This window comes from Atheta coriaria, unplaced genomic scaffold (genome assembly GCF_025399875.1).
Source record: "Atheta coriaria isolate IRGN ID8LTWV9N9 unplaced genomic scaffold, Caltech_Dcor_3.1 hic_scaffold_10_pilon, whole genome shotgun sequence".
In the NCBI taxonomy this organism is placed as follows: Eukaryota; Metazoa; Arthropoda; class Insecta; order Coleoptera; family Staphylinidae; genus Dalotia; species Dalotia coriaria.
Window position 1 is genome coordinate 5,342,739 of NW_027045452.1, and position 27,986 is coordinate 5,370,724.

At 35.2% G+C, this 27,986-nt stretch overlaps 3 protein-coding genes across 3 annotated transcripts; all 3 read left to right on the top strand.

Moving 5' to 3' along the window:
• The first annotated feature begins 13,289 nt into the window (after positions 1-13,289).
• Positions 13,290-14,281, top strand: LOC135801100 (uncharacterized). Its single transcript, XM_065314468.1, has 2 exons — positions 13,290-13,327; positions 13,521-14,281. The coding sequence occupies exons 1-2, from the start codon at positions 13,310-13,312 to the stop codon at positions 14,061-14,063; spliced, it is 561 nt and encodes a 186-aa protein (XP_065170540.1). The 5' UTR covers positions 13,290-13,309; the 3' UTR covers positions 14,064-14,281.
• A 1,645-nt stretch (positions 14,282-15,926) lies between these two features.
• On the top strand, positions 15,927-16,798 carry LOC135800347 (immediate early response 3-interacting protein 1). The gene is made up of 3 exons (XM_065313560.1): positions 15,927-16,106; positions 16,209-16,310; positions 16,383-16,798. Exons 1-3 carry the CDS (start codon positions 16,016-16,018, stop codon positions 16,436-16,438), a joined length of 249 nt encoding a protein of 82 aa, XP_065169632.1. The 5' UTR covers positions 15,927-16,015; the 3' UTR covers positions 16,439-16,798.
• Positions 16,799-18,244: 1,446 nt separating this feature from the next.
• LOC135800345 (solute carrier family 12 member 2-like) lies at positions 18,245-27,938 on the top strand. The gene is made up of 10 exons (XM_065313559.1): positions 18,245-19,234; positions 21,729-21,843; positions 25,086-25,344; positions 25,403-25,656; positions 25,710-25,821; positions 25,881-26,020; positions 26,089-26,515; positions 26,584-27,053; positions 27,118-27,374; positions 27,437-27,938. Exons 1-10 carry the CDS (start codon positions 18,942-18,944, stop codon positions 27,789-27,791), a joined length of 2,682 nt encoding a protein of 893 aa, XP_065169631.1. The 5' UTR covers positions 18,245-18,941; the 3' UTR covers positions 27,792-27,938.
• The last annotated feature ends 48 nt before the right edge of the window (positions 27,939-27,986 follow it).

Here is a 27,986-nt window from a genome sequence, read left to right on the forward strand (position 1 = left end):
TCACAATTATTTATTTATTACATTATTATGACAGTTTATGTATGTTTGAATTGAGATTATTTGAATAATATTTGCAAATTTATTAAAAACTTGCTTTTGCCCGCGACTTCGAGCCGGTAGTGTTTAATAAAAATTAGAGTCCGACCGAAACTGGATTTTAGCCGAAACCGAAACCGAAACCGAAATTTCGAGCCGGTAGTGTTTAAAATAAAAATGTAATTCGTTTTTACTCTCTTTTTCTAGACATAGTATGTGTCAATTTTATCAATAAGATTTGCAATTTTATTTTAAAGAAATTAATTATATAAAGAATTGCTAATAATGCATTTCAGCGCGTCATCTCGGATTCAACTATTTAACTATAACTATGATTGAATCTCAATGCCAACTTTTATTCTATAGAAAAGGGCTGTCTTTGGGGTTTTCCTGGCAATTATTCGATTTTTTCTCGCCGTAAAAACCATCCTTGGACTTTAACGAATATTTAAAAAAAGAATTGGCCAAATTGGTCAAAGCGTTGATGAGTTATGCGCTTACCAACAGATTCTGCGATTCATTTTTATACTACAGATATAATAATACCTATTAATGTATATAGTTTAATTTAGTTTTTGTTCTATTTATAACTATTTATTGCCTTAGTTTTAACTATTTGTTTATGTTTAATAAAAGTGGGGTTGTGTTGTTTGATTGCAAATCCAATGCAAAAAAGTTGACAGTTACTAGGAGTTGCAAGTTGCGGTTATGTAGGGACAAAATAAAAAATAAGTATTTATAGGTTATATTAGTATAAACTACTATAAAACTGTTTAAATATTAATTTTGCATCCTTTTTCAATATATTTAGCTGATAAAACATAGAAAAAAAGCAAAATTATAAGAAAAATCGAAATGAATAAAAAGAAAATATTTGAAACAACAATTACTGTAACTAAAATAGAAAAAAAAACTTTGACAACACGCAGAAAATACAAGTAAAAATACACCCATTCGCATATTCGCTCAATATAATTTATTGTATATTATTTGATGTTTATTTATGTTCCACATATTCATATTATTCATCTGAACTTGTGAAATTTGAATTCATTCAATCCAACAATGCGTATGAATAAATTTCGTTTGGCTGTTTCTCCGTAAAATTTCGTTTGTTCGACTTGACTCGACATCGCCGAGTACACCTCCTTTGCCTTTCACCTCAAGTGTTGCTCACGCCGATTGAAAAGGCAGAAGATCACCGCCGAACTTCCTACTCGCGAAGATGTTTGAACTTAAGCATTAAGCGTTACGACTGAAGCGTAAAGCGTTAAGCGCAAACTCACTGCCAGCAAGTTTGTTGCATGTGTTTTACATGCTCTAACATTTTCCAGTATTATGTAGTTTGTACCTACTCGAAGTAGGCAGAGAAGATGCCCCGATGAATCCGACTTAGGAGTAAGCAATATCATGCATCTTGATTGTTGTACTCTCGTGCATTATTACACGTACGCAGATGACTGATTATTATGAGGAGGCCATTAGCGCGGCTGAGGTGGTTGTGTGGATGTAGCGGAACCGGAAAACTTACTGCTCGCACGAGTTGCATGTGTGGAGGATTTTATTGCGTTATATTTCAATGCACTATGGATCTTATGACATGTTATGCGTGTTTCCTCTTCACAACAAAAAAATCAAATGAAAATTTTTACTTTTTTTGAAATAACTTTAAAACTAATTACGACAGAGCTATAATTGATTCAAAAATTTATTCAGAATTAAATACTACATATCTGTATATTAAAAATATTTAAATAAAGTTATTACATTTAAAGTTATAAACAATAAATTTTTTTTTTACTTTTTAGTGTGTAACTATTGTTAAACAAATTTTAATAATAAAATACTTTTATATTTCGAAACAGAATTTAAGCCCAAAAAAATTTATGAAGAAATAATGACAATATAATTATTATTTTAGGAATAATTGCCAAAAAACTAAATCAGTAGTTTCCTATTAAATAAACCATAAGTCTATACTTTTCTGTAGACATTTTGACGATTTCATGTAAAAATGAATGTGCATTCATTTAAATTCACATAAATTATGCGGCAACATGTACATTTTTTACATGCCGTGTATTTATTATTACACATCATATACGTTATCTGGTCCTTTCTACGTACCACTCGTACATTCATAGTAATTGCCAAGTCTGAGAAGCGTTTTGCCTCTTTTATTATTCTTACCTCTAATATATTGTATTGTATTTTATTTCGTCGTTATTTCATTTTACTGCTCTCTAAATATTCTAATGTGTGCAGAGAAAATTAAGCACGCTTCATTTTTCCCACATGCAGAAATCAAAGAAAAAGAATGGCTCGTAACAAATATTACATATTTTCCATTATTTACAGTGTTCAACAAAAAGTGTATTATAATAAAACGTGTTGGTAATTGTTTTTATGTATTACTGTTTAATTAAGCAATGGATTTGCATTGTATAAACAATTACTATTACATGCATAATTAGCTGTCAATAAAATTGGTGATTTATGAAACAATTAGTTTTGATGTGCTGAACATTTAATGTACGGAAGTTTAATATTAATGTGCTGCTGATATAACAACATGGATTGGTCTAAATTGGGTGTTAAAAGTGAGGTTATGTTGTTTGCTGATATCCAAAAGAACAAAATTTATATAAAACTAGTTTTTGCCCGCGACTTCGTCCCCGTAGTGTTTAATAAAATTTTACTCTCTTTTTCTAGACATTGTATGTGTCAATTCTATCAATAAGATTCCCAATGTTATTTGAAAGAAATTAATTATATAAAGAATTGCTAATAATAATGAATTATTTATCTATAACTATGATTGAATCTCAATGCCAACTTTTATTCTTTAGAAAAGAGCTATCTTTAGGGTTTTCCCGACAATTATTCGAATTTTTCTCGCCGTAAAAACCATCCTTGGACTCTAACAAACATTAAAACAAAGAAATGGCCAAATTGGTAGAAGCGTTGTTGAGTTATGCGCTTACCAACAGATTTTGCGATTTATTTGTATATTATAGACAAGTTGACTGTGTTTTTTTGTTAGGTTTTAGTTTAATTGTTGCAAAAAAATAAAATTTAGTCGTCTTATTAAATAAGCTGTCAAGGTATGATTAATTTTCTCAAAAGTACAACGAGACTATTATTATTTACTTTAATTCCTTTATAATTTTATTTCAATAAATTTTTTTCTTCTTTATTTTCTCATTGACATTATTCCTTTATTTTCTAACCTTCACTAAATATTTGTACACAATTCGCAACCGAAATGAGTAAGTCAAATAATGTAAAATGACCAAAATGCTTAATATTTACAAATCCGCTGCTAACCTAAACTATAAAACCTTAAAGATGCGTTAGTATTACGTAAAAATGTCTAAATCACGCATTCAAGTATTCAGACCACGTATTTCGGGTTTATTTGTTGTATTTACATGCCAATTTATAAGTCCACACACACTCTTGGCCAGCTTGTTCTCTGGCGCTTGTTTGTGAACTTAATATTTATACAGCGCTCTTCTTGTTTAAATCGCTGCGTGTCGATGCGTGCTGTTTGCGGAGCGCGTGCTGCCTGGTAATAATAAACAAATATGAACAACATTAAAATTCATCGCATGTAACACCTTGGTTTTATTGCTGAAAATTGCAAAAAATAAATAAAATAAAAGTAATTGCATGTACTCGTATAAATCGTTTGATTTGGTTTTATAATCTTGCGCGTGGAGGTTATAAAACGTTAAAAATAGTGCGTTTATTTACTGAGTGGCGATACTGGATTTAATTGCGTAAGTGTGAATGTAAAAATCTATGAAGATGGTCAAGTAAAAGTGTGGGTAAAAGTAAGAGTGATATGTGTTTTATGAATTTTGTTGTATCATAGATGTTTATGTGAGAAAAAAACTTTTAATGATCACTTATGTAAAAATATGTTTTTATTTGACATAATTATAATTAATATTGCAGCAGAGGTAAAATTATATTGATAGCATTAATAATCTTTCAAATTAGGTGATAATTTTGCATCATTTGCTTGTCTAAAGCTTGTTATAATAGAATGGACAACGTCATAAAACAGTATTCATGAGGAGTATTTCCTTATGGGCGTCCAGAACTGAAGCGAAGGCCCGAATTTAGAGCGGAGAGAAAGGAAACCTATGAGACTACTGGAAGACTTAAGTATCGGGCTACCCGCAAGAAATGGTGGGGGTAACACGCAGCCATTGATGGCGCATGAACCTATTGGTGGTTGAACAGGAAGAACTAACCTTAAAATTAATTTCTCCTTACACCTAATATATAATACTACTCTTTTAAAACTAAAATTAACATAAAACATGAAATTGAACTAAAAATAAATAAGCATAGAAAGTAAAACATCTCGACCCACATTGCGATTGCGAATAGTTAATTAAATTGTCTCAGAAAACAATGCAATAACGTGATTAATCGAAATTGCGCGCAGGCGCAACAATTAAAGCGACACAAAACTGCGTTTGCTCACCGTTGCACTTGTACCACATTACATCTCGAATTACATCACCACATGCCTCTACTCATTGTGAGCGCTTTAATAGGATTAAACCAAACTTTGCATTGTTCAAATGCTCAATTCAACTATCGCAAGAAAAACGTTCTGAGCATTAAAGTTACGACAACGCCAGCAAACAACAACTAGAATTATGTGTCTAACTATTACCGTCTACTATTTATCTTTAAGTTGTAGTAGTTGTAATTTTTTTGGGAAAAGCACATAGAAATTATCACATTTTGGAGTAAAGATAATTATCACGAAATTCCAAGCTGACGAAATCCGGCTCGTACTCGTTGATTGTGTGTTGATGAATGAAGCATGCTGGAGAAATAGAAGATGAAACAATGTGTAATAAAAGGCCTCGAATGCCGCCGGATCAGGAGAAGCAATTTTAATGCTTCTGACGCTTCCGAGACGCATCTCCAACATCTTGTTAGGCTATCGGGTTGCGCAAGAGACGCCGAGAGGAAAGTAAATAGCACCCGACCGCTAATTTCCAGCTGACAGCTAAATATTATGACGTCACAATTTAAAAAACAGCGCCATCTGTTTTTAAACCAAAATCTATATACATCTATACCTCAATTAGTATTGCGGCGTATGACGCAAACACAAATTGTTTATGAGCGGAGTCGTTACGCGTAATTTAATGATATTCGAAATTAATAAATAACACACACACACACACACACATACACACCGAGCGTGAAGATTTTCATCTTCATCGCCATCCGCATCTTCATCATCAGCGCTCGTTTACACATTTTACATTTGTTGCGTCGCGATGTAGCTTTCACATTTCTTTGCAATATTCATTTATTAAATTTATCTCCAACATAAATATATTAATTTTTTCTCACTTATTTAAATTATCACCAATGCTGTTACTGCCTAGGCAGTAAAGTAAAAGTGCAACAACTGCTAATTATCAATATAATGAAAGCGTGAGTCAACAAATTCAACGTAGAAGTTAGTAAATGCAAAATGTATTGTGAATACATTCTCGTATTGATGTGTGCTCTATGAGAAAGCTAGTTAGTGATGGGAAAGTACTTGCAATTCATCATTTTATTGACTATCTGCACGCTGAAGAATGCATCATTAAAGTTATAATAAGTATTTAAATGTTTGCTGTTTATGATGAGGTTAGGGTTAATACAACTGCTTTACATATAAGGTTAAACAACCTAACCTCAAAAATGTTCATCTTTGACCGGTCGAGGCGAATCGATTGAATATCAGCCGCCGCTGTGGTGGAAATAAAGGTGAAAGTGATTTATACCTGATGCTCGTATTGCATACATATTGCATACGCGCACATTTGCCATTATATTACGTTGGTCCGAGCTTAAGAGTCTAGCTTAAGTCCTGCTAACATTTGTTTACTGAGCTGCCGAGTAACAACAACGTGAGTTCAATAGAAATTGCTGCGAAGTCGCGGAAGCAGCGCGCTCAGATGCATTTTGTTTATTTGTCCATTTCGTTTTCGTTTCGTGCGTTACCGTGGATATTCGGAAGGAAATTCCAAACTTTCACTCATCGCGATATAAAATTGTGTATTGCCCGTACATGGAAGGAACAACTTCAACTTCAACGAATATTATTTCAACAAGTCCCATCTTCGCCTTCGATTGCCGTAATAAATTCTTTGTAATTAATTAATTGGAATGGCAGCGATGCGATGTCATTTCGATGCACTATCGCTGCAGTATTCGTGTAATGTGTTGTGGAGCGCTTTTATTGCTTCTTTTAACGACTGGAAGCTAACCACAAACCTCAAAAACCGCTACAAGTTCACATCGCATCGAATCTCGACTTTGATCTTGTTTCTTTGTACGTGTTTCTTTTCATTGGCTAACGAAAAGTGAAAGAGTAGCTGTTGAAACAAAATGGCGGAAAGGTTAGGGGTCGCTAGCGTCGCAGGCCACCGGATGTGCGCTGATCGATCACGCTATCCACGCGCACAATAAACGAAATATAAGAAGCGTCGATGTGATCGAAGAAAGCGCCGCATTCATAAATAAGAAAGCAAGCAAAAGTTTCATGACACCGCACGACTAATAAAATGTCCAAATCAAAATGTCGGCCTATGTAAAATATCCACTCGATGAAAACGATTATTATATATAAAAAATAATAATTTATTAATGGTATTGTTTCCATCAGGCTACTGTTTCACCTTTAGCGCATCCAATTTGTTAAATTTGCAGCGCTGAATTAATTTAAATATAAATTTGAATATAAATCGACTTCGGTGTGCATCTTAGCATCATCAGCTATAAACCACATAATAAAATATGAATATTTAATAAATCATCAACTATGGATAATATAATGTTACACTAACTTCTTTATAATAGTATTCTGTTACGTCGTTTAAATTTTAAGTGAATCCGTTTAGCTGGATCTAGATTTATTATTTGCTGCGTTAAAATTTCATGTTAGTAGCATCGTAAACTTTTAACTGCTTCTCAAAAGCGCTTAAAGTCAGGAAGTTAAATTTTGAGGTTATAACATGAATTAGTGTTTAATATTGCAGATAGATGGCGATGTGTTGTGTTGTTGATGTGACTGTTGATTAATCAAATGAATTAAACGCTGAATACGCTTGAATACTTGTTGAATAGTGAAAGGACACCCAGGGCAATGTTTCCAATTAGACGCGGTCAATCGGACAATATTACACATATATTACATGCGCGTTTCTACCAACAACGTCTTCGTTGAAGACGCGCTGTGCCAAAGATTCGAGTTACAGCAACTAACGAGTGAACCATTAATATGTTTCATGCTTAGAGTTTAATGTTTCGAATATAATTTCGCAGAGTTGGCATTTTCATAATCAATAAAATGAATTATTACTGTTACTAGCGACATCTGTTGGAGCACTGTCTACAATTCATAGCACTGCTTATATGAGTTTTTTAGGTTAGAAAACCAAGTTTACTGGATGATTGGATAAATTTGTAATATGAAATATTAATGCGATGCTGTGGTGAGTACAAAACTAGACAAATAATATTATAGCAGTTATGGGCAAGCAAAAGCCCATTAAATATCTCAACGTATCTGGCGCGCACGATGCGTTAAAAGATGTTATTGTTGCGCAATGCCAAACGATATTACCGTGTGCGCTTTGTGCGCGCCGAGAGTTTCTTCGATTCCTCATTCGGCGCGCTAAGTGAAGCGCCGCATTGGAAATCCATTTGAAGATTGTATCGTTTATCGAAACATAATTGATGCCCCAAACCTACCAACCTACACGCGGCGGATACAAATTGATTATTTAAATTATTATCTTTAAGTGGGTAAGTACACTCAGCAATATTCTATTTCTTCAAGCGCTGAAATTCAATGTTGCTGGGTACTTAAGTATAGTTTTCTGTTATCTGGTGTGCTTGATTTATTTATTAAATATATTTTTTCTATTATGCTGCAGGCGCTACATTACAAGTTGCTTAATTTAGGAAGAAGGCGCCGCTGCTTTGAGCATCTTGTGAGATGAAAGATTACTTTCCATTTCCTTCGCTGTGCCGCTAGAGGAAGAAGACATAAATTATTCAATAATACCAGATTGTTTAGCAATGAGAAATGATTGTTGTAAGTGCCGAAGCTTGTAACAACGAATGCGCCAGGATTCAAACCACTTCATTATAAATACGCGATGTGCTGCGTTTTGGCTGGGGGAGTGGTGATGCGAGAGGATGTCAAAGGAGGAGGATTAATGATTTACACACTTAGATTTATGCCACACTTATCTCAAAAAATTTATTTTTATTTTATTTGTGTACTAGCGTTTGCCCGCGATAGTGTTTAATAATAATGTAATTTGTTTTTACTCTCTTGTTCTAAACATTAATATGTGTCAATTATATCAATAAGATTCGCAATTTTATTTAAAATTAATTATAGAAAGAATAACTAATAATGCACTTCAGCGCGCCATCTCAGACTCAATTATTTAACTATAACTATGATTGAATCTCAATGCCAACTTTTATCCTATAGAAAAGGGCTGTCTTTAGGGTTTTCCCGGCAATTATTCGAATTTTTCTTGACGTAAAAACCATCCTTGGACTTTAACAAACATTAAAAAAAAAAGAATTGGCCAAATTGATTTCGGCGTTGTTGAGTTATACGCTTACAAAACAGATTTTGCGATTCATTATTTTATTGATTGTGGTAAATTTTTTAAAACTTTTATTTCACGAACGAAACATTTTTCATTTTAGTGAATGTATTGTATTTTTATTATTTTAAATCAATGTTAACTGTATAATAACAAAAAAAAATCATAGTTTTGTTTATCTAGGACAACACAACCTAGCTAGCGTATCAAAAATAGAAGAAAAAAGCAACAGGTACCTTTTACTTTGTTCCTAAATCAACATTAATAATATTTGTAAATAATCTCGTAAATTGCCACAATAATCGAGTGCTAATGACACCATTTACGCTCTCTATATCGTGAGTCAAACAATTTGATATTATGTAGGTACCTAAATGTATAAAAAACATATTGTAGTTGCAGCATCGCATGTCTAATCTATCATTATCTGCACACAAAGCTCGCTTGGCTTCTTCGAATCAATAACATGTCCCAATATTAGTTGTATTAATACGCTGTGCGCTCGTGTTTTGGCAATTAACCATTTTTGAAAGTGCTCGTCTTGTCTCTTGTCTCGTGTCTCTTCTCACCTCGGCTTAAATTTCGAGAAGCTCTAAACTGTCCGACACATAAATTGAAGGCGACGCCGAAAATTTGCGGTCAAGAGGTCGCACAGTCACACAGCTGGGGACGTTAATTAAGCAGATTCATCATTACATCGATTTTGAACGTGCATGTAAACACAAACATCAAAATAAAACTACTTTCAAATTTTTACTTCAAGAATGTAAATCAATGCCTCTTAGATGTTGAATGTTCCTCATGAACCTCATGAATGTTCAAATGACTAATGATATTAATAACTCTTGTGATTTATGATTTTTTCACGATTAGAAACTCTTCAAATCTGTGAACAATCACAAAGGATTTATCATCTCATGTGCATTGCGGTCATCTTATGTCATCATCCGTTGTTCTTCTTTTACGTTTTTTTTTTCTTCGTGTTTTTGTGTGTTTCAAGGTTGATTCAACGCACTTACACTTGATTTCGTTTTCAGGTATTATTACAACACATAACTACGTTTTCTGTCGCTGCTCGTTCTGGTTATGCGCACGTCGAGAGGAAAACACAGTTTGATGAGCATTGGATTACTGCTCACTGGTCCAGATCGACCAGTCCGCGGTGCACTTTCGATTTTAAATATCATCTTGGTAAGCCGCGTGGAAATTCTCGATTCGTACGTGATTCAACGCAACGCGTCGAGATCTCATCATCAGCATCGAAATAGATTTCAAACTTCAATCGATCTGAACTAATAAGAGAAAGAAATCAGAAAAAAAGCGTCGTGTCAATTGATGTCGAAAACCAACATAGCATGAAAACCATTAGGACACGATTATTATTATTATGATTATAAGAAGAAAGAAAGAAATTCACACAAAAACATTAGTTTTGACATTCAATTGTTAGCGTGCGAGTTTCGCAAATGAATTAATTGAGCACATTGGAGTTTTTGGTTTACGCATTGTATGTTTATGTGTTTAACATAAAACTACAAATTGAGATGTTCTATAAAGCGTGACGTAATGGTTTTAGACAATGCGTAATTTATTTCTTTTAAAATGTAAATGCGTGATTGGTTTGTAAAAGTGTGTCACTGGTGAGTTTCCCATTTTATCCTCGATTTTCAAACGTTTTATAGCGCGCTTGTGTTTTCTCGCCGTTTTCTGCGCCATCGTCCTTTGTTATTTCCATGTTTTCTTGCGTTTCTTGTCGGCCGGCCGCAACTTTCTCATGAGTAACTCATATGTTACGAGGCGTTGTTTACGTTTATAATCCTGTTAACAACATCGATAGCTTGGCTCTTTACGCGCCTTTGTGGTTTACATTTATTTGCGCTTAACAATGCATGTTTAGGCTATTGTGTGTGGTTGCGAAGCTCATTTTTTGCATATTTGCGTTGTTTTGCTTCTTTAAGCTAATAAATAAACTTCAGAAAACAATTAACGTTTATGTACGTACGCAAAATAATCTTGCAATGTGTGTGGCCTATATGCAAACGTTTTTTATGTATACAAACATTAATAAATAATAATTCTTTTTATTTTAAGTTTCAGAGTTAATATTTCATCTTTTGGCATAGAATTATAACATGCGTGATGTCAAGACAAGAAGCCGTGTCACGAAACGACCATAATATGTTATTGTGGAACATTAGAGCATAAGCTCGGATAAAGTTTAATAAAAAGACCATCGAACACGAAGACTTAACGGTCCTCAGCATAAGCATGCTGCTGGCCTGCTGCACAGGAAGCGGATAAAAGCGAGTTTGAAATTAAAAGTGAAAAAGTTTCTTTTGCCTTCTGGGCATCGCTGGCCATTCAATTCACGTACCTTACAAAACTCAAAGAAACGTTCAAAAATGACGAGAAAAATTTCGTCATGCCTACACCTACCATTTAAATTTTACATTTTTCTATTGTTCTGGATAAATGTCTGTAATCAACTAACAATCGTAAAAAGACAACTTAAAATAAAGACATCTGTACAAAAATTAGTTCCAATTTAAAACGGTCTGTAGAATATTATAATATTTTAAGCATGTGTCAAGTTATATAATATTTTTGTTGTTATTCAAATTAACATTTCCCCTAAAATATAAATTTTATCGTTTGGCAGAAATAATTAATTTAGCCGAAAATTACATAAGTTTTGCTCACGTACTTTAAATTAAAATATTTAGCAACTTTTTCATTAATTTGTTCATTTATACAACTTAATTCACATTAACTCGTTCTAGACCGGAACTTGCACTAATTTCAAATCAATTTTGACTTGTTTAAGTACTTTATTTTTTTCGAATAAACAAAATTATTATGTGAACATCCGGTATTAGACTTTTAGGTTTTAATTTCTAAGATTTAAGAGACTTCGAACTGCATTTGATGGTTTTACAATTTATAAACCTGTAATTGCTTCCGTTCGTAGCTCAATCATAATGAATTTAATTCATTTCACGTATGACATAACCTACTTGATTATATCTGGTATTATTATCAGTCATTCATCAATATTTTCCTTCGGAGACAATATAATCGGGATAATATGTTTGTAGTAACTTTCTATAATGACTTGCGCACTTGTTGCTAATTAAACATAATTCAATTAGATTTAACAACTGTTAGAACAACAATTCGGTACATTGATTATGTTTTGATGTTGTTTGATGATGGAAAGTGTCATCGATTTCACGCGCAAGGGAAACACGTCTGAAAACTTGATATTGGGCGGACCAGAAATTGGACGTTCGAAAGCAGCCGAATTTTGAGAGCATTTTTTTTCGCCAACTTTCCTCAGCCACATTGTGCCATCATCATTCTTGGTTATTCTCCGAAGGTGACCACTTGTAATATTTAAGAATTCAAGAACATGAGTTTGGAGTTTCACTTTTTAAATGTTCAAATTGGACGAACAAAAGATCTATTTTTGACATTTTAACATTTTACTTTACATATTGTTAGCCATAAATAACTCTAGTATAGAGAAATTTTAGATAAAGACAAATTCCATTAAATTTAATGTTGAATTAAGTCATTTGTAAATTTGTAGGTAGATCTAACCTCATTTTCATTTAAAAAAAACTGTCAAATTAGTTGAACATAACCATACTTTTATAACTTATCACAAATGTCTTCTTTTGATAGCTGAAAGTGTTAAACTTGATCAAATATGGTGGTCCTGAACGCGATCGCGTTTCTAACCCGATCGGGCTGATGCATGTCCATTCGCAGGCTTAAAACAACGTACGCGATATTGCTCAAGAATTAAATGCCTAGGTTGCCAATGCACTTGCCATTTGCACTGCTTATAGTAACTAGTTTCGAGCTTGCAATGCACCGCACGCATCGGCACGATGACCGCAACCATGTTATATTGCATCTATTGCATCTTCTCTCACATCTGCCAGCTTATTCGTTATACTGGAACATATTTTGCGGTAACAATAAAATTTGTTTGCATATTGCGCACTTCAACTTGTCCCGCATGGCCTTGTACCGTTTACAAGACGATATTCAAGTGTTTGCGCAAATTACATTACATTCGTTTCTAATGCAAATTGCGCGCACAATTTTTACGTGATACACCGAATCGAAGAAAAACGTGGGACGCTCTTTGCATACGCAAACAATTTTTGTCCATTCAATCGTTGACAGAAGCAAAAACCAAAATAAAAGTACTGTTAAGTAAGAGATTTATGGACCAATAGTTTCTAAAAAATGTACTTTTACGATTGTGCCAGAAATTATTAATTCGCTGTGGCGAATGTCTGCTGAGAATTTAATAATTTTTAGTTTAATAACCAAATATGGCGTTTTTTTTTCTTGTGCTTCATGAAGATGCAAATTCGTGTGGGTTTCTTTTTTTTGTAACGCTCGGCAGACGAGCGAAGAAGCGAAGAGAGCATGTCAAATGAAGATGATGTCGGCTGGATCCTCGTGAAAGTGCGCGGACCCATCCTAGCCTCCCGAAGAGCTGGTGCCCCTCTTCGACGCACAGCAGCGCACTCCGGCCCGTATAAAAACGTCGCGTTCATCCCGAAACGGTACAGTCACCACTCGACGTCAACACAAGCATCATGAACACTTACACCGTGGTAAGACATTTCACTTTCTACATTCTCCATCAATCATCATCATCATCAGCATCGCTAGTGTGGATTACCGCATCGTATAATTTAAGTGCTATCAAAATGGCGGATGTTACATTGGATTACGTTGCATTGCCTTGCATTGCGGGTGCGGGTGTATGTATGTAAGTCTACATATTGTCTGTTTGTCTGTTTGTAGTTTGCGGCCTTCGTACTGGCCGTGGCCGTAGTGGCCGAGCCCCCATCCGGCTACAACTACAACCGTCCCAGTGGCGGTGGCGGTTTCGGCGGTGGCGGCGGTTTCGGCGGTGGATTCGGCGGCGGACACGGCGGTGGACTGTCAGGCGGCGGCGGCGGCTACACAGCTGTCTCATCCGGCTACCAAACGTCGGAGGGCGCCTCCGTTGACCAGGCCCTGCTCGAGCAGGTGCGTCAGATCCTCCTCAAGGAGGAGCAGAACAGCGGCCACTCGAGCGGCGGCGGCGGCGGCGGCGGATTCGGCGGTGGAGTCAGCTCCTCGTACGGCGTGCCATCGCCCCAATACGGAGTGCCATCGTACAGCAGCGGCCGCGTTGTCGGTATCGACCTCGAGGGCATCAAACAAGCCATCCAGGTGGCGCAGTACAACCAAGTCTCTCAACAAGCCGGCGGTGGCTTCTCCGGTTACCCAAGCGGACCATCCGGCGGCGGTTACCCAAGCGGCCCCAGCCGCCCATCCGGCTCGTACGGCGCGCCATTCTAAGCGCCCCGCGCCTAAAACCAACATTCACCACCATCAGTACCACCATCAGTACGAACTACGAAGCGAACATCACAGCGCTCCGCATGCAAACACGGACGCAACACACACGGGTCCATGATGCTGACACAACAACACTCATGTGTACATTACCATTAATTTTATTTTGTATAAAGCTTTTGTAGGTTATTTTTATAAAAAAAATACATTTGTCACCGTAATTCGATGATTTTTCTTTCAATTCCTCCACATGCTTAATTCCACGGCTATTATTATGTAAAAATAGTAAAAGAATGAAGAAAGAAAAAACCGATTACATGATGCACTCACTTACTGCTGGCTTCTTCGCGCGCTTACAAAACACAATATTGCATTGTCCGACGATGGGATTTTCCACGAGCAAAGAGCGCGATCGCGCTGAGATTATTAAGAGAAAGGTAATAATGTGGGACGCATCTGTTGCGAGACGAGACAAGATGTGTGAACTGCGAATTTAATGCGAGAGTTTCGAATCGTCGTGAAACAAACACCGCGCGCAAACGAATCAAAACGCAGCATCATCCTCGCGGTGAATTTACTTCCGGAACGTATATTACAATGCTCACGAATTACATCATCATCCGCACACCGAGAAAGTATATAATGGTCAAGAATACAAAAAAAATTAAATTTTAAAAATTCAAGTACCTGTACCTGTACCAATTACCTGTAATTTAATTATTGGTAATCATTGGGTACCAATTGGCAATGCAGTGTTACCAACAGAAAAACAAACTTTGAACCTTTGAACTCTTCCCGAACACTTTCAGTTTTAAGTTTCCGATACGTTCACCGCCCGCATCTTTTGTTTCGTGTGACTTTATGATTTCTTCCTCTCTGCGATTACGCATGAGTGGACAAACAGTAGCGTACTTCATCTTCGCTCAACTTAAACTTTACTCTTTACTCTTAACTTGTTCTACGGCAATGTGTTTTTTGTTAATTCTTTGTTTGTGTGCGTTTGTCCGGCTAGTATATACTTTCACTCGCTTCATTTTGTTCGATTGCGTATTATTTGATTTTATTGCCTGCTTAAATTTGGCACATCGTACATGACACGATAAAACGTTTCCAGTGCATTGTACACAATGCACATAATGCACACAATTCGCAATGGTTACACACACGACTCTTCATTTCCTCCTTCGGTGTTTACGATGCAGCCGTGTTACTATTTCTTAGCAATTAACCTAATTTCTATGTGCATATACTTGCATGAACAAAATGGCGTCAAAGCAACGCCATTTTAAACAAATATTAACGAAATTATGCTGTTAATGTTGTTTGCATTGTAATCGAAGAGTTATTGACTGCGCAATTTCAATCGTAATTAGGATTTAAGTTAATCAAATCTCAACGGTCCGGGTTATTATTAGTCAGTTACGTGACGAGCGCGCGCGCGCGCGATGCGAAAAACCATTTTCTGTATTTCTATAATTACGTGTGGCATTATGTGCGCCAGACATGTATGAATGACTACATTTATATAACATAATTGTATATTATAAGTTTCCAAACTGGCATTACATCTACGAATCAACGATTTACGATCATCGTCTTGATTCGTGGCGAGAGCATTAACTTTTTCTTTTGCATCGCGAATATGTTTGTGTTATGTTTCTACAAACCTACTTTTACTCATATAAGTTTACGTTTAATTGAAGTCACACATATCACAATATGTTTCAATATTTACTGTTTATTATAATACACTTTGATTGTATGTCTTCTTAATAATTAACAATTTTAAAAATGATGTATAATTGGTTGCCTAGCATGTTTACTTTATGGAGAGTTGTTTCAACCTGCATAGAAGAAGTTGCCTACAGTTAATGCCCAGCTTTTGGTAATATTTCACAGTTCGCTGTCATTGTGTGATCATAGAAATTATTTTATAAATTTTAAAAGGGCACAACATGACTTTTACCTTGTGGAATTTATTCGAAGCTTCCTTACTGTGCTTGAATGCTGTATGCATCCTGCATGAAGAGCGCTTCCTGGTGAAAAGTAAGTAGACGTGTCCTAACCTATAACACGTTGGGACTTTTAATTTATATTGTATATTTTTAATAAAAATATAACATTTTATTTTATGTTCTTGTTTAACAGTTGGATGGAGTGCCAAATCACCGACTCAGGGTTTTGGTGAACCACCTACAGCAAAGGCACAGATATTAAATTTAATTCATTCCATTCGAACTGTTGCTCGGAGTAAGTATATAAAATAGAAAATAAGTTTTTCTTGGACTATATTTGAACTATATTGGATTATATTTGTTACAGTTCCTCTGATATTGTTAAACATATTAACAATTATATTTAAATTACTACTTGGCTAACACTTTATATTGGCATAAGTTTTCTGTTGGTCAATGAAATTCAATATTTTATAAATAAAACTTAATTTATAGAAAAATAATGAAAGATGCATTTGAAGAACAATTGGTTTATATTACGGAGTGTGTTAAATTTAGTTTAGAATATCTTTATGAAGTTTTTGCGGATGTATTTCTTGAAACTTAAAAATAATTTAACTATTAGCTAGCAGATGTCACTCAAGACCTACTTTGGCTATTTTATTAATTTCTCTATACCTATATGATTTGCTCTATAACTCTTAGATTTTTATTTCAAGTTTTGTGTCTTGTATGTTATTTATTTTTATTTGCAAAATATAATTGCAAAGCAATTACTTTTTAGTCACGTTATTCATTGACTTAATTTGTAATTAATTCTTGCCTCACGTTCGCTTAGTCTTCGTGCACCTGAATCGAATTCTTCCTCAGCGATGCGCGCTGTCAATGACCGACGAGCTACATAATCATGATAAAGATGAGTTTAGGAAGTTATAACATTGTGGCTGTAAGAAATTCCAAATACAGATGGTGCTTATTTAACTACAGGCACAAATGATTAAAATAAAATTAAAATTAAAAATCGGATTTATACTTGCAAACAAAAAATAATAGAGAATCAGTTTTATGATTGTATAACATTAACGCATTGATCGTAGTGAATTAACTGACCTTGATAGTAATGCTCTCATTCCTCAGATATCTCAACTAATCCCTGTCGTACAACCTACAGCACACAGTACAGCATAGTATCTGATTAAATTGAAAGCAAATAAAAAGCTTAAACTCTGAAATCAGTAACATCCGGCAGATTATTTTGGGAACTTTACTGTTGTCATCGTCTGGTCTTTTTGTGACTAAAGTTCTAAATCCAAACTTGATACACACCTTTGCGGTTTGTCCAATCGTTGAGTCAACAATATAAAATCAAAAATCATTGTAATCTTTAAACATTTCTCATAAACTTCTCATAAATTATATATTACGTATTAAATTAGTTTAATAATTATTACATCAATTTATAATTTATTCAATTTTATGTTGAGTGTTCATGAACTTCTATATTAAAATGAAAGTTATTTTTTTGTTACAAGGTGTAAATCAACTCTTTAACTGCTATAGATTATGAATATCGAGTACAATTCTTTTTCCACTGAATAAATCTTACTTTATACTCGTATAGCTCTTGGAATAACCAAACAACCTTGGATAAACACTTTACAGCAGTTATAAACTTTCTTTCTAAATCTAAAATATATTAACATTATCCATTCATTCCGGATGTGAATTCGTACAATTTGCGCCCATGCTCCATTTACACACTTTTCCAAGTTTTATTATAAACATCTTAATTTTATAAATAAAAATATTAAAACTTCTGTAGGTATATAGAGTATTGAGCGCGGTGCCGATTCATTTCCGGTATGCATCGCTTGCATCAAAAGTTGTTTGCTCGTTGCTATAGAAATACTCCCCGCAATCGCAACGGGTTGGCCTTGTGCGTGCACTTTATAGATTTTCTCGTGGAACGGGATGCAACCCAGCCCACCGAAGGGCAATGTACCCGTAAACCGACCAGGAACAACACCAGTTCCCGATTTCTGCCACTCACGGGGGGAAGAAACGTGCGTAGCGCGCACGAGCGGGAATATTTCAATGTCACGCCGCGCGTGCGAAGGGGTGCAACGTGTGCAACGCACCCCAAACAACTAAATTCATCACAACTTCCACGGGAACCACACAATTTGATAAGTAAATAAATTTAAATTATATTACGTGTTAAAATTTATGTCAAAATAGTTTAATTTGTTTATATTTATATTTTATAATGTGTTTAATGTTAAGTTTAGTGATTATGTGAAGCACGTGTTTGAGTGATGTCGGGAGTGCCGGGAGCAATCGTGGCATGTGTGTGGTATCCGTATGCAAATGTGTAAACTTTCGGTATGGGTCGCGATTAGAGTCAACGGTCGAACGTTTGAAGTACAAGTACAAGTACAATCTATATAAACCGGTACAACCGACGCTGGGTTTTTAAACGTTTCTCCAAGTTTCAAACTTTTAAAATTAACTTTAAATAGTGTTATAAGTTTTCCACGTGGATGTACACTCAGCACGATATTCAAAATGTGTTGATTCTGCATTGTGCACACACACACACACACCGATACGATTGCTTCAGCCTGTCCTGCGTTATTAAACACGTTTCTCAACGGCTTGCCAGCGCGCCTGCGACTCCTGCGAGTGCTGTTTTTATTTATCATTCAACATTCAGCTGCCGGCCAAGTGGCACGGCGTTTTCGCGTCCGCGTGTTTTTGAAACAAAAACAAAATACAAACATACTAATAATAACACGGGTTAAGTTTATATCGCAAGTGTTTTTAATTAATTAATTACCAAATAGTTGATATTTTGATTTTGAGTGATCGGTAATGTAACGTGATTGTTGGTGTGTAAATTATTAGTAATATTTTCTAACGCGTGAAAATGTCAGAGAAAAAGGGTAGCGTTAAGGAGTTCGCGCCGTTGTACCAGCCGCTGGCGAAGAACAACGACGATATGGAGATGGATCCGATTGACCACGACGGTGGAGATGATAAACGGACGAGGTTTCAAGTGAATCGGGTGAGGAATGAGACGCCGGAGAGGTCGAATGGTGGTGATGCTGTCGTGGACGTCGGGCGCGAGGAAGACGAAGAGGATGATGAGCTGCACGAGGCGAATGATCGCACCAGGCTTAATTCGGAGACTTATGACACGAAATATGTCAAAAGTTTCAGGTAACGTTTCAAATTTTGAGAATTTTGTTTTTGTACGCATGCGCAGACACAATCAATGCTTATCTTAACAGTTTATGATAATAACCAGACTGCATATTTAACTTTTGCGGTGTATTTATCAGCTTGAGTAAAATCACACATTGCATTTATATTTTTTATTTATTTTTGTTTATTGCAATCAAGCACACATTAGAAATTTAATCTCGGTTGCTATGCATAATACAAACTTCTTAGAAATACTTCTTGTAATTTACGCTATATTTCATGACACGTGCATCATTATAATCGTGACTAAACTTATGAATGTATTGCTATGTTTGTATCGTGGAATTGTAGTGACGATGCCAAGTGTGAACAAATAGAAAACTAATTTGAATTATTTGAATTTTATTGACTATATGAATGCTTTTATACTGTTAGTTTGGTTAGTCATCGTGTATTCATTAATATGTATAGGTATGAATTGAATCGCTTCGAGAAGGCCAAAAATTTCCTAAGTGTACTAGCCTTTAGCGAATTTCAAATTTCTTTTGAGTTCTATTTATATTTCACAGAATTTATCGTAGTAGAGTTAATTATAGTTGACTATATATAGATTTGTGTTATTTATAATTATCATCACTTAAATAAACCGTGGTTCCGCAGTTAAATTTAGATTTACTAAAATGATAATTTTTTACATTCAAAAACAATTTTTTGTTGTTAAAAATGAAAAACATTCGAATTCAAATGTAATAATCTAAATTCGAGAGATTTTAATACGTCGTACTTTAAATTTAATCCTAAGTAAATGATTAATGATATTTTTGGAAATTTTATTGCATTAAATATGATTGATTGATTTTATAGACTTTGACTCATAGGTATTATGTAATATTTTATTATCGACCCATATGATATAAAAAGATGTGATAATTTTTATTAAATAACAAGCAATTAACAGTTTTAAAAATATTTTGTCCTAGTAGCAAAATATAAAATAAGTTGAATAAAATTTCCTTCGAAAAAAAAATCACAAAAACAACTTCTCCAACTTTGTATTCATTTTTTTATCAGCACTCAATTCTTTTAAATTTAATGCCAATGCGATTATAGCTCTATTGTTCACCGTAGTTAATCATGAAAGAAACGTCTGAATCATAGCTGATATTGTCAAGTTTATTACGTTACTTAACTTGAGTATTTTTTACTATAATAAGGTCAAGATTATACTCGTTCTGTTGGCGCTAGTTTTTTATTTTGCACTCTACACATAACCACACATAGCTTGCATAACAACAACTTGTTTAGAATGTTTAAATTAAAAAAAAACAAGTCGATGGTGTCGACCGATTACTCGTATAATTGAAAAAGAAACAGATGAATGATATTTTATTTTTATTCGTATAATGCAAGATTGCATTTGCTATTTATATAAATACCAATTCCACGTGCCGTTTCTGCTATCAATATTGATTTACTAAATTTGGCCTGCAGTGCTTTATTTATTTAACTATACAGTACCTATACATGGATGTTTAATGGATTTTCTGTAATTGGACACGTTGATATTTTACTATTCGAGATGCTATCTTTATATAGGTTAGTAATGTTGTTTGCATATTCTGCATGCGCCAAGAAAGTGCGAATGTTCTGGTTAGTACATAAGCATGTACCTAGTACGATTGGTTTGAATATAGCGCAACGCATTGAACTTGAAGCACACAGTTGATCACGGCCAGTATGGCTATTTGTTCGTACTGATTGCACGCCTGGTGTGTTTGTATTTACGGGTTTGTCATTGAAATACGAGATGGCAACAAGTTTTATAGCAGGTCGTAATAAGATATATTTGTCATCGGATTCAATCATGTGGAACTACAATTTTGATACTTAGAGGAATTGATTGAAGAAAAATATTGAAAAATTAAAGTTTGCAGATTGTTGATTGTTGATGAATTCTATTTTATATTAAAAGGAATCTGATGTTTATGAATAAATTTTATTTAGTTTTCCAAGTTGAATTATTTTCAGTTTGTTTTTGGCTTCCGAAAAACGTTTATTTTGGCTAGTATTTATTGTCTGTCTACCACATAAAACTTTTTTCTGAAAATAACATTTTGCACTTAAGTAAATTGCATGTGTATATATATGTACTGTGTATATACCTACGAGTAATTTTTCAACTTTTAAATTTTTGGTGAAAATAATTTTCGGTTATATTGACAGAAACGAATAAATATTAATCTTTCAATCCAAAATAAACATGTGATTCAAATGTAGAGTTTATAACAGAAAATTTAAATCCTCATCTTATGGGTTTTATAAAATTGTTGCTTTGAATGCGGCTTTGAAAATGTATACATTTTAGAATCAATTACATTGATGCGAGTCATTTTAATTACATTAAGCGCTGCAGCGTGTCCAATTTATTTTATTCTGAAATTGTATTTAAAATAAAAATTAAATCCCATTGATGACAAAAATTAATAAAGTTCTCTCTATCTGTTTCCAGACACTTGACGCGGGAAGCTCTTCCACGTTTAGACAATTACAGAAACATTATGTCCTTACAGGCGGCGAACAGGCCGACGCTGGACGAATTACATAATGCCACGCTGCCCAATAAGGTAATAAACGTGCTGCGAATGTTACGATTCGAGTTTACGTTTTATTGTACATTAACATCACACGTACACTGGTCATGACAAATCGTCTACACTTATTTATTTTAATTTATTTTCAGTAATATGTTTTCTTATAATAATGCAACATAACCTAGTTTAGTGGCCTCTTTATTTTTACTTTGGCAGATTGATTTAAATAATGATCTGCGTCTGCTTTTGTTCTTCTTTTATGGTCTGCCAGGATGATGCGTACAGTCACGCACTTATCTTATTCAATTTGATTGCGCTAGTTTCTCTTTATTATGTCAGCGTATCGGTCCGTGTGGCTGACCGGCGGTGTTTCAAAGTCATATTTCGGTAGTTCCTGTTTGCTATTTTTGGAACGACTACGTTATCATTGTGTTTGATAGTCGCCGGGGCTTTTAAAGTACAGAAACCGATAAAACGTGACTTTGAAATAATCGTGGTAAAGTTATAGCCAATTATAAAAGTAACAATAACAAGACAACAACAGTCGTGTTTCTAACTATGTTCCACAATAGGATGTAATAGTTATCTGTAATTTTAATTGAAACATAAAGTATTGAATTCAACGTTCCATTAATGCTCAATTAAGAAACGTAATTAAGAATGCACTCGCATGACGGTTTAAATCATTATTTTTCCATGGTGACTTGTTGATTAGCCTTCTGCAATCCTAATAACAAAGTTTCTATGAACTAAAGACGTTAATTAATCTTGATACGTATATTGAATTTTAGTTAAACACGTTTTAAGTAATTTTTGTCAATGTATTTGACGATTACTCATTTGATCTTTTGTATTAACAATTTGCTCTCCCGCCAAAGGTTAATTCAATAAAGCTGTCGCATGACATGCATTCTGCATCTCAGCACTGGTCATCTTTGATCAGTTCGTTAAAAAGCAGTTAAAACATTTATTAATCACTTTCGACTCTTGAAATTGCACCTCTGCGCATGTGACATGCGACGAATAGACGACTCATTCTTATAATTATCCCGTACTGCTACTTGGGTCGTCGGCAATGACCCATCAGGTCAATTTGACAATAAATTATTATTCTTCTTGTCAATCTTGTGTACAATATAAAATTCTCTTCAAAAAAGTTCACTTTGCGGTTTGCCGCGCGTGCGAAAGAAAAGCGATAGAAAAAATTGAGGAAGTCCTAATGGTTTTGCTAGATTATGCAACGGCTTCTCGAGGAGAGCACTCGAGATGCGCGCACACAATCCGTGTCGAATGTTTTCGTTCAATTTTTCACTTAAGCTAACGACGCGCCGTCAACGACGACGATTGCGCCTACGTTTTGCCATGCGGCTTGCGAATATCGCGTATGACTATGCTAAGCAATATTCCTCGGATATACTTGGCGTTAAGTTACCGAGAATATAAACAGCATCAATCAGTTTATGGTTAAATATTTTGTAAACACCTAGTAGAAATCACGTCGTTTTGTTTGATCTTTTAGTATTGTGTGAACAAGAATAAGCTCTTTGTACTTCCTGGTACCGAGTCTTTTTTTAATAGTTTAAACCTTTGTCTGTGTTTACTAAATGAGTAGGTAATATTTACTGGGAATTTTCTCAGCGGGAAACACCCAGATTTCAGCACACATTCAAAGAAAATATACAGAGTATAAATGTATGATATTTTTGGAATATCCTGATATAAATACTAGTTTTTATTGCACTCTTCTGTTATAAAGAGATAAATTTACTGCAAGTCCGCTCCTTTATTACTGTTTTTCTTATAGACAAAAAAATTATATAAAAAATTAGGTGTTCATGATGCTTATTTGCTTAATTTATATTAGTTTATTGTTTTAGTGCACTTTTGTGTGCAGATTGTCGATTTTATCCTGAAAAGATAAAGTTTACATCTTGTTTGCTTGATATCACATCATCTTGCCAAATTCTAGCTAATTTCTTATCGAAAACAATTGGTTTTATGTAAACTTAGCTTTACTTATTCCTATGATAAAAATCATAAACGCGAATGAAAGAATAATGTTTTTTGTTCACGATAGGGATAAAATAAGTAATTCATTGGGAATGAATGCCTAATTCACATTAATCTATACAAGTAATACTTTTTTGAATATTATTTATGTTGGTTTTTTCCTAAGCGCATTTCTAATTTTCTTTATCAGTAAATTTAACTCGTGTGCCATACCAGGATGGATTTCTGGTCTGTATTTACATAAAAATATAATGTGAAATAGAAATATTCATATTATTAGTGCCTTTGAATAATCATAACCATGCTTATGCAAATGTGTAGTATTGTAGTATAAACTTAAAGTGTTATTGTCGTATTTTAACATTGTTTAACACTCATTACGCATTAATTCCAACCGTAAACACAGAAAACAAACAACAACGTCTTTGTAGACCGAATAAACTTGTGTAAACATGATTTACTGGCATAACTTTCCATTGATTAATACAATTGCTTATTGATTTTACCTCTGTCAAGCGTTGTTAATCACTAACAAAACGTACCTCCGAGTAAAACCTAATTAAAATTGTAGGATGTGCAAAAAAAGGTTTCACGCATCACGCAAGTTTGCCAAGGTGTCGACCTCGATTATTTACGCTTCTCTTTTCGCTGAGTGCTTCTTTTTTTTTTGCACGACGCATTCGGCCGACGCATTTGGAATTGTGAAGGCACGGTCGGATTATTATTAAAGTTCACCTACACGCTCGTGCCTCAATTACCTATTGATCCAGATAATGGCCGATGGGCTTGCCGTTTTCATGCGGTTCGTCACGAATAAACAAGTACCAGCAGCTTGGTGCGTATTTACGTGATGTTATTAATCAACGTATAAAACCAGCAAAAAACCTTGTTGGCAAAGCTTGTTTCCAGTTGACATTCGTTGACTTTTGTGTGCTCTTTCTTTTCGCTCGTTACGGTGAACATTCGGTTCATCAAGATAATTACTGACTTTTGTCATTTCTGCTCGAGTTTGGCCAACAATGGCTTGTATGCCAATGGCCTAAGGTGGTCTTATTAAGAAGATTATTAAGTGGAACAAGATGAAATCATAACAAGTTCTATTCCGTTAAAAATATGTAATTTAGTTTTCTTTCGTTTCTGGTTATAAGTTTGGTGCCTACTTTATTTAGCAAATAAAAGGCGAAGAACTCCAATGACCTTTTGCTAAATATCTTGAGCTTAATGAGGAAGTATGCCATTTTGATTATATGAAACTTTATTTTCAGATGCAACAATCTCCTTTGCATGGGTTAAACGGCAAAGATCCAAACGGAGAGGGTCAATTAAAGTTTGGCTGGATACAGGGTGTGCTGGTAAGATGTCTCCTGAACATTTGGGGTGTGATGCTCTTCCTGCGGCTGTCCTGGGTCGTAGGTCAAGCCGGGGTCGGACAAGCAGTATTATTAATTTTAACTACGACGGCCGTCACCTCAATAACGGCACTTTCGATGTCAGCTATCAGCACAAATGGTGTCATCAAAGGAGGTACAAGACTTTGACTTCTTTGTATTCAAAATATTTTAACTATTTTTGTTTACTTCAGGTGGGACTTATTACATGATATCAAGAAGTCTTGGTCCGGAGTTTGGCGGTTCCATTGGTCTTATATTCTCGTTGGCGAATGCCGTCGCCTGCGCCATGTACGTGGTGGGCTTTTGCGAGTCAATATTAGCTCTTCTACATGATTACGGCTTGTACATCATTGACGGTGGTGTACAGGATGTACGGATCATCGGATCGATCACCATATTAATTCTATTGATCATTGTTGTTGTTGGCATGGAATGGGAGGCTAAAGTAATGCGTACAACGCAAATGCAAAACAGATTGTTTGAACGTAACGTTTTTAGGCACAAATGGGTCTCCTGGTCATTTTGTTAGTCGCCATCCTTGATTTCATCATTGGTAGCCTGATTCCACCTAAAGATGAGTACAAAGCAAAGGGTTTTATTGGCTATAATGGTAAATATTATGATTTCTCGTGCAAATTTCAATATAATCAACAATAATATTGTTTTTAGCAACGTTATTTATGGAGAATTTATCACCGGATTATCGGGAAGCAGATGGAGTCCAACACAATTTCTTTTCAGTGTTTGCCATTTTCTTTCCGGCTGCGACAGGCATTTTAGCTGGGGCCAATATTTCTGGTGATTTACGTGTATGTATAAAAAGATAAAGTGTTTAATTTTTTATGCTTTGTTTTAATTTGGATTTTATCTGTTGTAGGATCCACAAAAATCTATTCCTAAGGGAACAATTTTGGCAATCTTGATAACTACAGCGAGTTATATCGTAATGGCGATTATTGTGGGAGCTACAGTCGTCCGAGATGCAACTGGAAATGTTACCGATTTATACAATGGTACATTCAGGGACTGCGCAAATATAACTTGTGAATTTGGAAGCCAAAATAGCTTCCAAGTCATTGAACTCGTCTCCTGGATTGGCCCTGTTATATACGCTGGTTGCTTTGCGGCCACTTTGTCTTCCGCGCTAGCATCACTTGTTTCCGCACCCAAGGTCTTCCAAGCACTTTGTAAGGATAAACTTTACCCGAAGATTGAATGGTTTGCGAAGGGTTATGGGCAGAACAACGAACCAGTTCGCGGCTATATCTTAACCTTCGTGATCGCTGTCGCTTTTATTCTAATTGGTATGTACTAACGGATTACGGCAAGATGATGATGATGATGACGGGTAAAGTGGTGTAATTATTTGCAGGCGAATTGAACTTGATCGCACCGCTCATTTCCAACTTCTTCCTTGCTGCGTATACGCTCATCAACTTCTCGACGTTCCACGCCTCGCTGGCGAAACCAGTGGGCTGGCGACCGACGTTTAAGTACTACAACATGTGGCTGAGTCTTCTCGGCGCCATATTATGTATTTTGGTGATGTTCTTGATCTCCTGGGGAACGGCGCTTTTAACACTGGCTGTTGTGTTGGCTTTATATCTTATTGTGGCTTATAGAAAACCGGATGTTAACTGGGGATCAACGACTCAGGCGCAGATCTATAAGAATGCTTTACAAAGCGTGCATCAATTAAACAATGTAGAGGAACACGTTAAGAATTACCGACCACAAATATTAGTGTTGTCTGGTATGCCAAACACTAGGCCAGCTATAGTGGATTTCGCAAATTTAATCACAAAGAATACATCGATGCTTGTTTGTGGTCACATTAATAACGTATGTTATATTTTTGCTTAAATTAGTTCAATCATATTAAAATAGGGATATTTTGTATTTACAGAGCATTTCCGCTCAAAAGTGGCGGAAACAAGCACAACAGAATGAGCAGGCACAACAAGCGCAGTCCTGGTTTAAAATGCACAAAATGAAATCTTTTTATATGGCAGTAGATGGATATGGCTTTGAAGATGGTTCTAGAGCATTGATGAAAGCTTGCGGCATTGGCAAGTTACGCCCGAATATTTTAATGGTTGGACACAAGGGCGATTGGCAAAAATGCGCAAGTAGTGATTTGGATGCATATTTTGAAGTTTTACAGTAAGTAAAAACATACGCAAATACAAAGTGGTGGTATAATACTCATTTATTTTCTTATATAGTCAAGCATTCGATATGTACATGGGCGTGGGCATCCTCCGTCTTCAAAACGGCTTAGATATAAGTGATCAAATAACCGACGAACATCAAAATGGATCTATCACAAGGAATCAATCGTACAGTCATTTATCACATTCGAGTAGTTGTAGTGATGTTTCCGTGCCAGCTACACCAATTGCTAAAAACAAGAACACAGTTAATAACAGCCCAAATGCCGACGATGAATCCCTTTCAAAGAAGAAAGTTAGATCCGTTTCGGATGATGCACTTGCTGATGGAAACACCGAATTACCCAGGGGAGATCAAAGAGAGTATGTTACCATTCCAGAAAAAGCAGAAACGCGGCGGTACCATTGATGTGTGGTGGTTGTACGACGATGGAGGTTTGACTCTTCTGTTGCCGTATATTATCAGTACAAGAAGAAATTGGGGTAATTGCAAATTGAGAGTGTTTGCATTGGCAAACAAACGCGATGAGTTAGAATTTGAACATCGCAATATGGCGAGTTTGCTGGCAAAATTCCGTATTGATTATTCTGACCTCAATGTTGT

Bases quoted from the DNA above. Each gene is read 5' to 3' on its own strand.
- LOC135800347 (XM_065313560.1), top strand. From the start codon at position 16,016: ATGACTTTTACCTTGTGGAATTTATTCGAAGCTTCCTTACTGTGCTTG. The intron at 16,107-16,208 runs GTAAGTAGACGT...CTTGTTTAACAG, and splicing joins AGAGCGCTTCCTGGTGAAAA to TTGGATGGAGTGCCAAATCA. The intron at 16,311-16,382 runs GTAAGTATATAA...TATTTGTTACAG, and splicing joins CATTCGAACTGTTGCTCGGA to TTCCTCTGATATTGTTAAAC.
- LOC135800345 (XM_065313559.1), top strand. From the start codon at position 18,942: ATGTCAGAGAAAAAGGGTAGCGTTAAGGAGTTCGCGCCGTTGTACCAG. The intron at 25,345-25,402 runs GTACAAGACTTT...TGTTTACTTCAG, and splicing joins AAATGGTGTCATCAAAGGAG to GTGGGACTTATTACATGATA. The intron at 26,516-26,583 runs GTATGTACTAAC...AATTATTTGCAG, and splicing joins TGTCGCTTTTATTCTAATTG to GCGAATTGAACTTGATCGCA.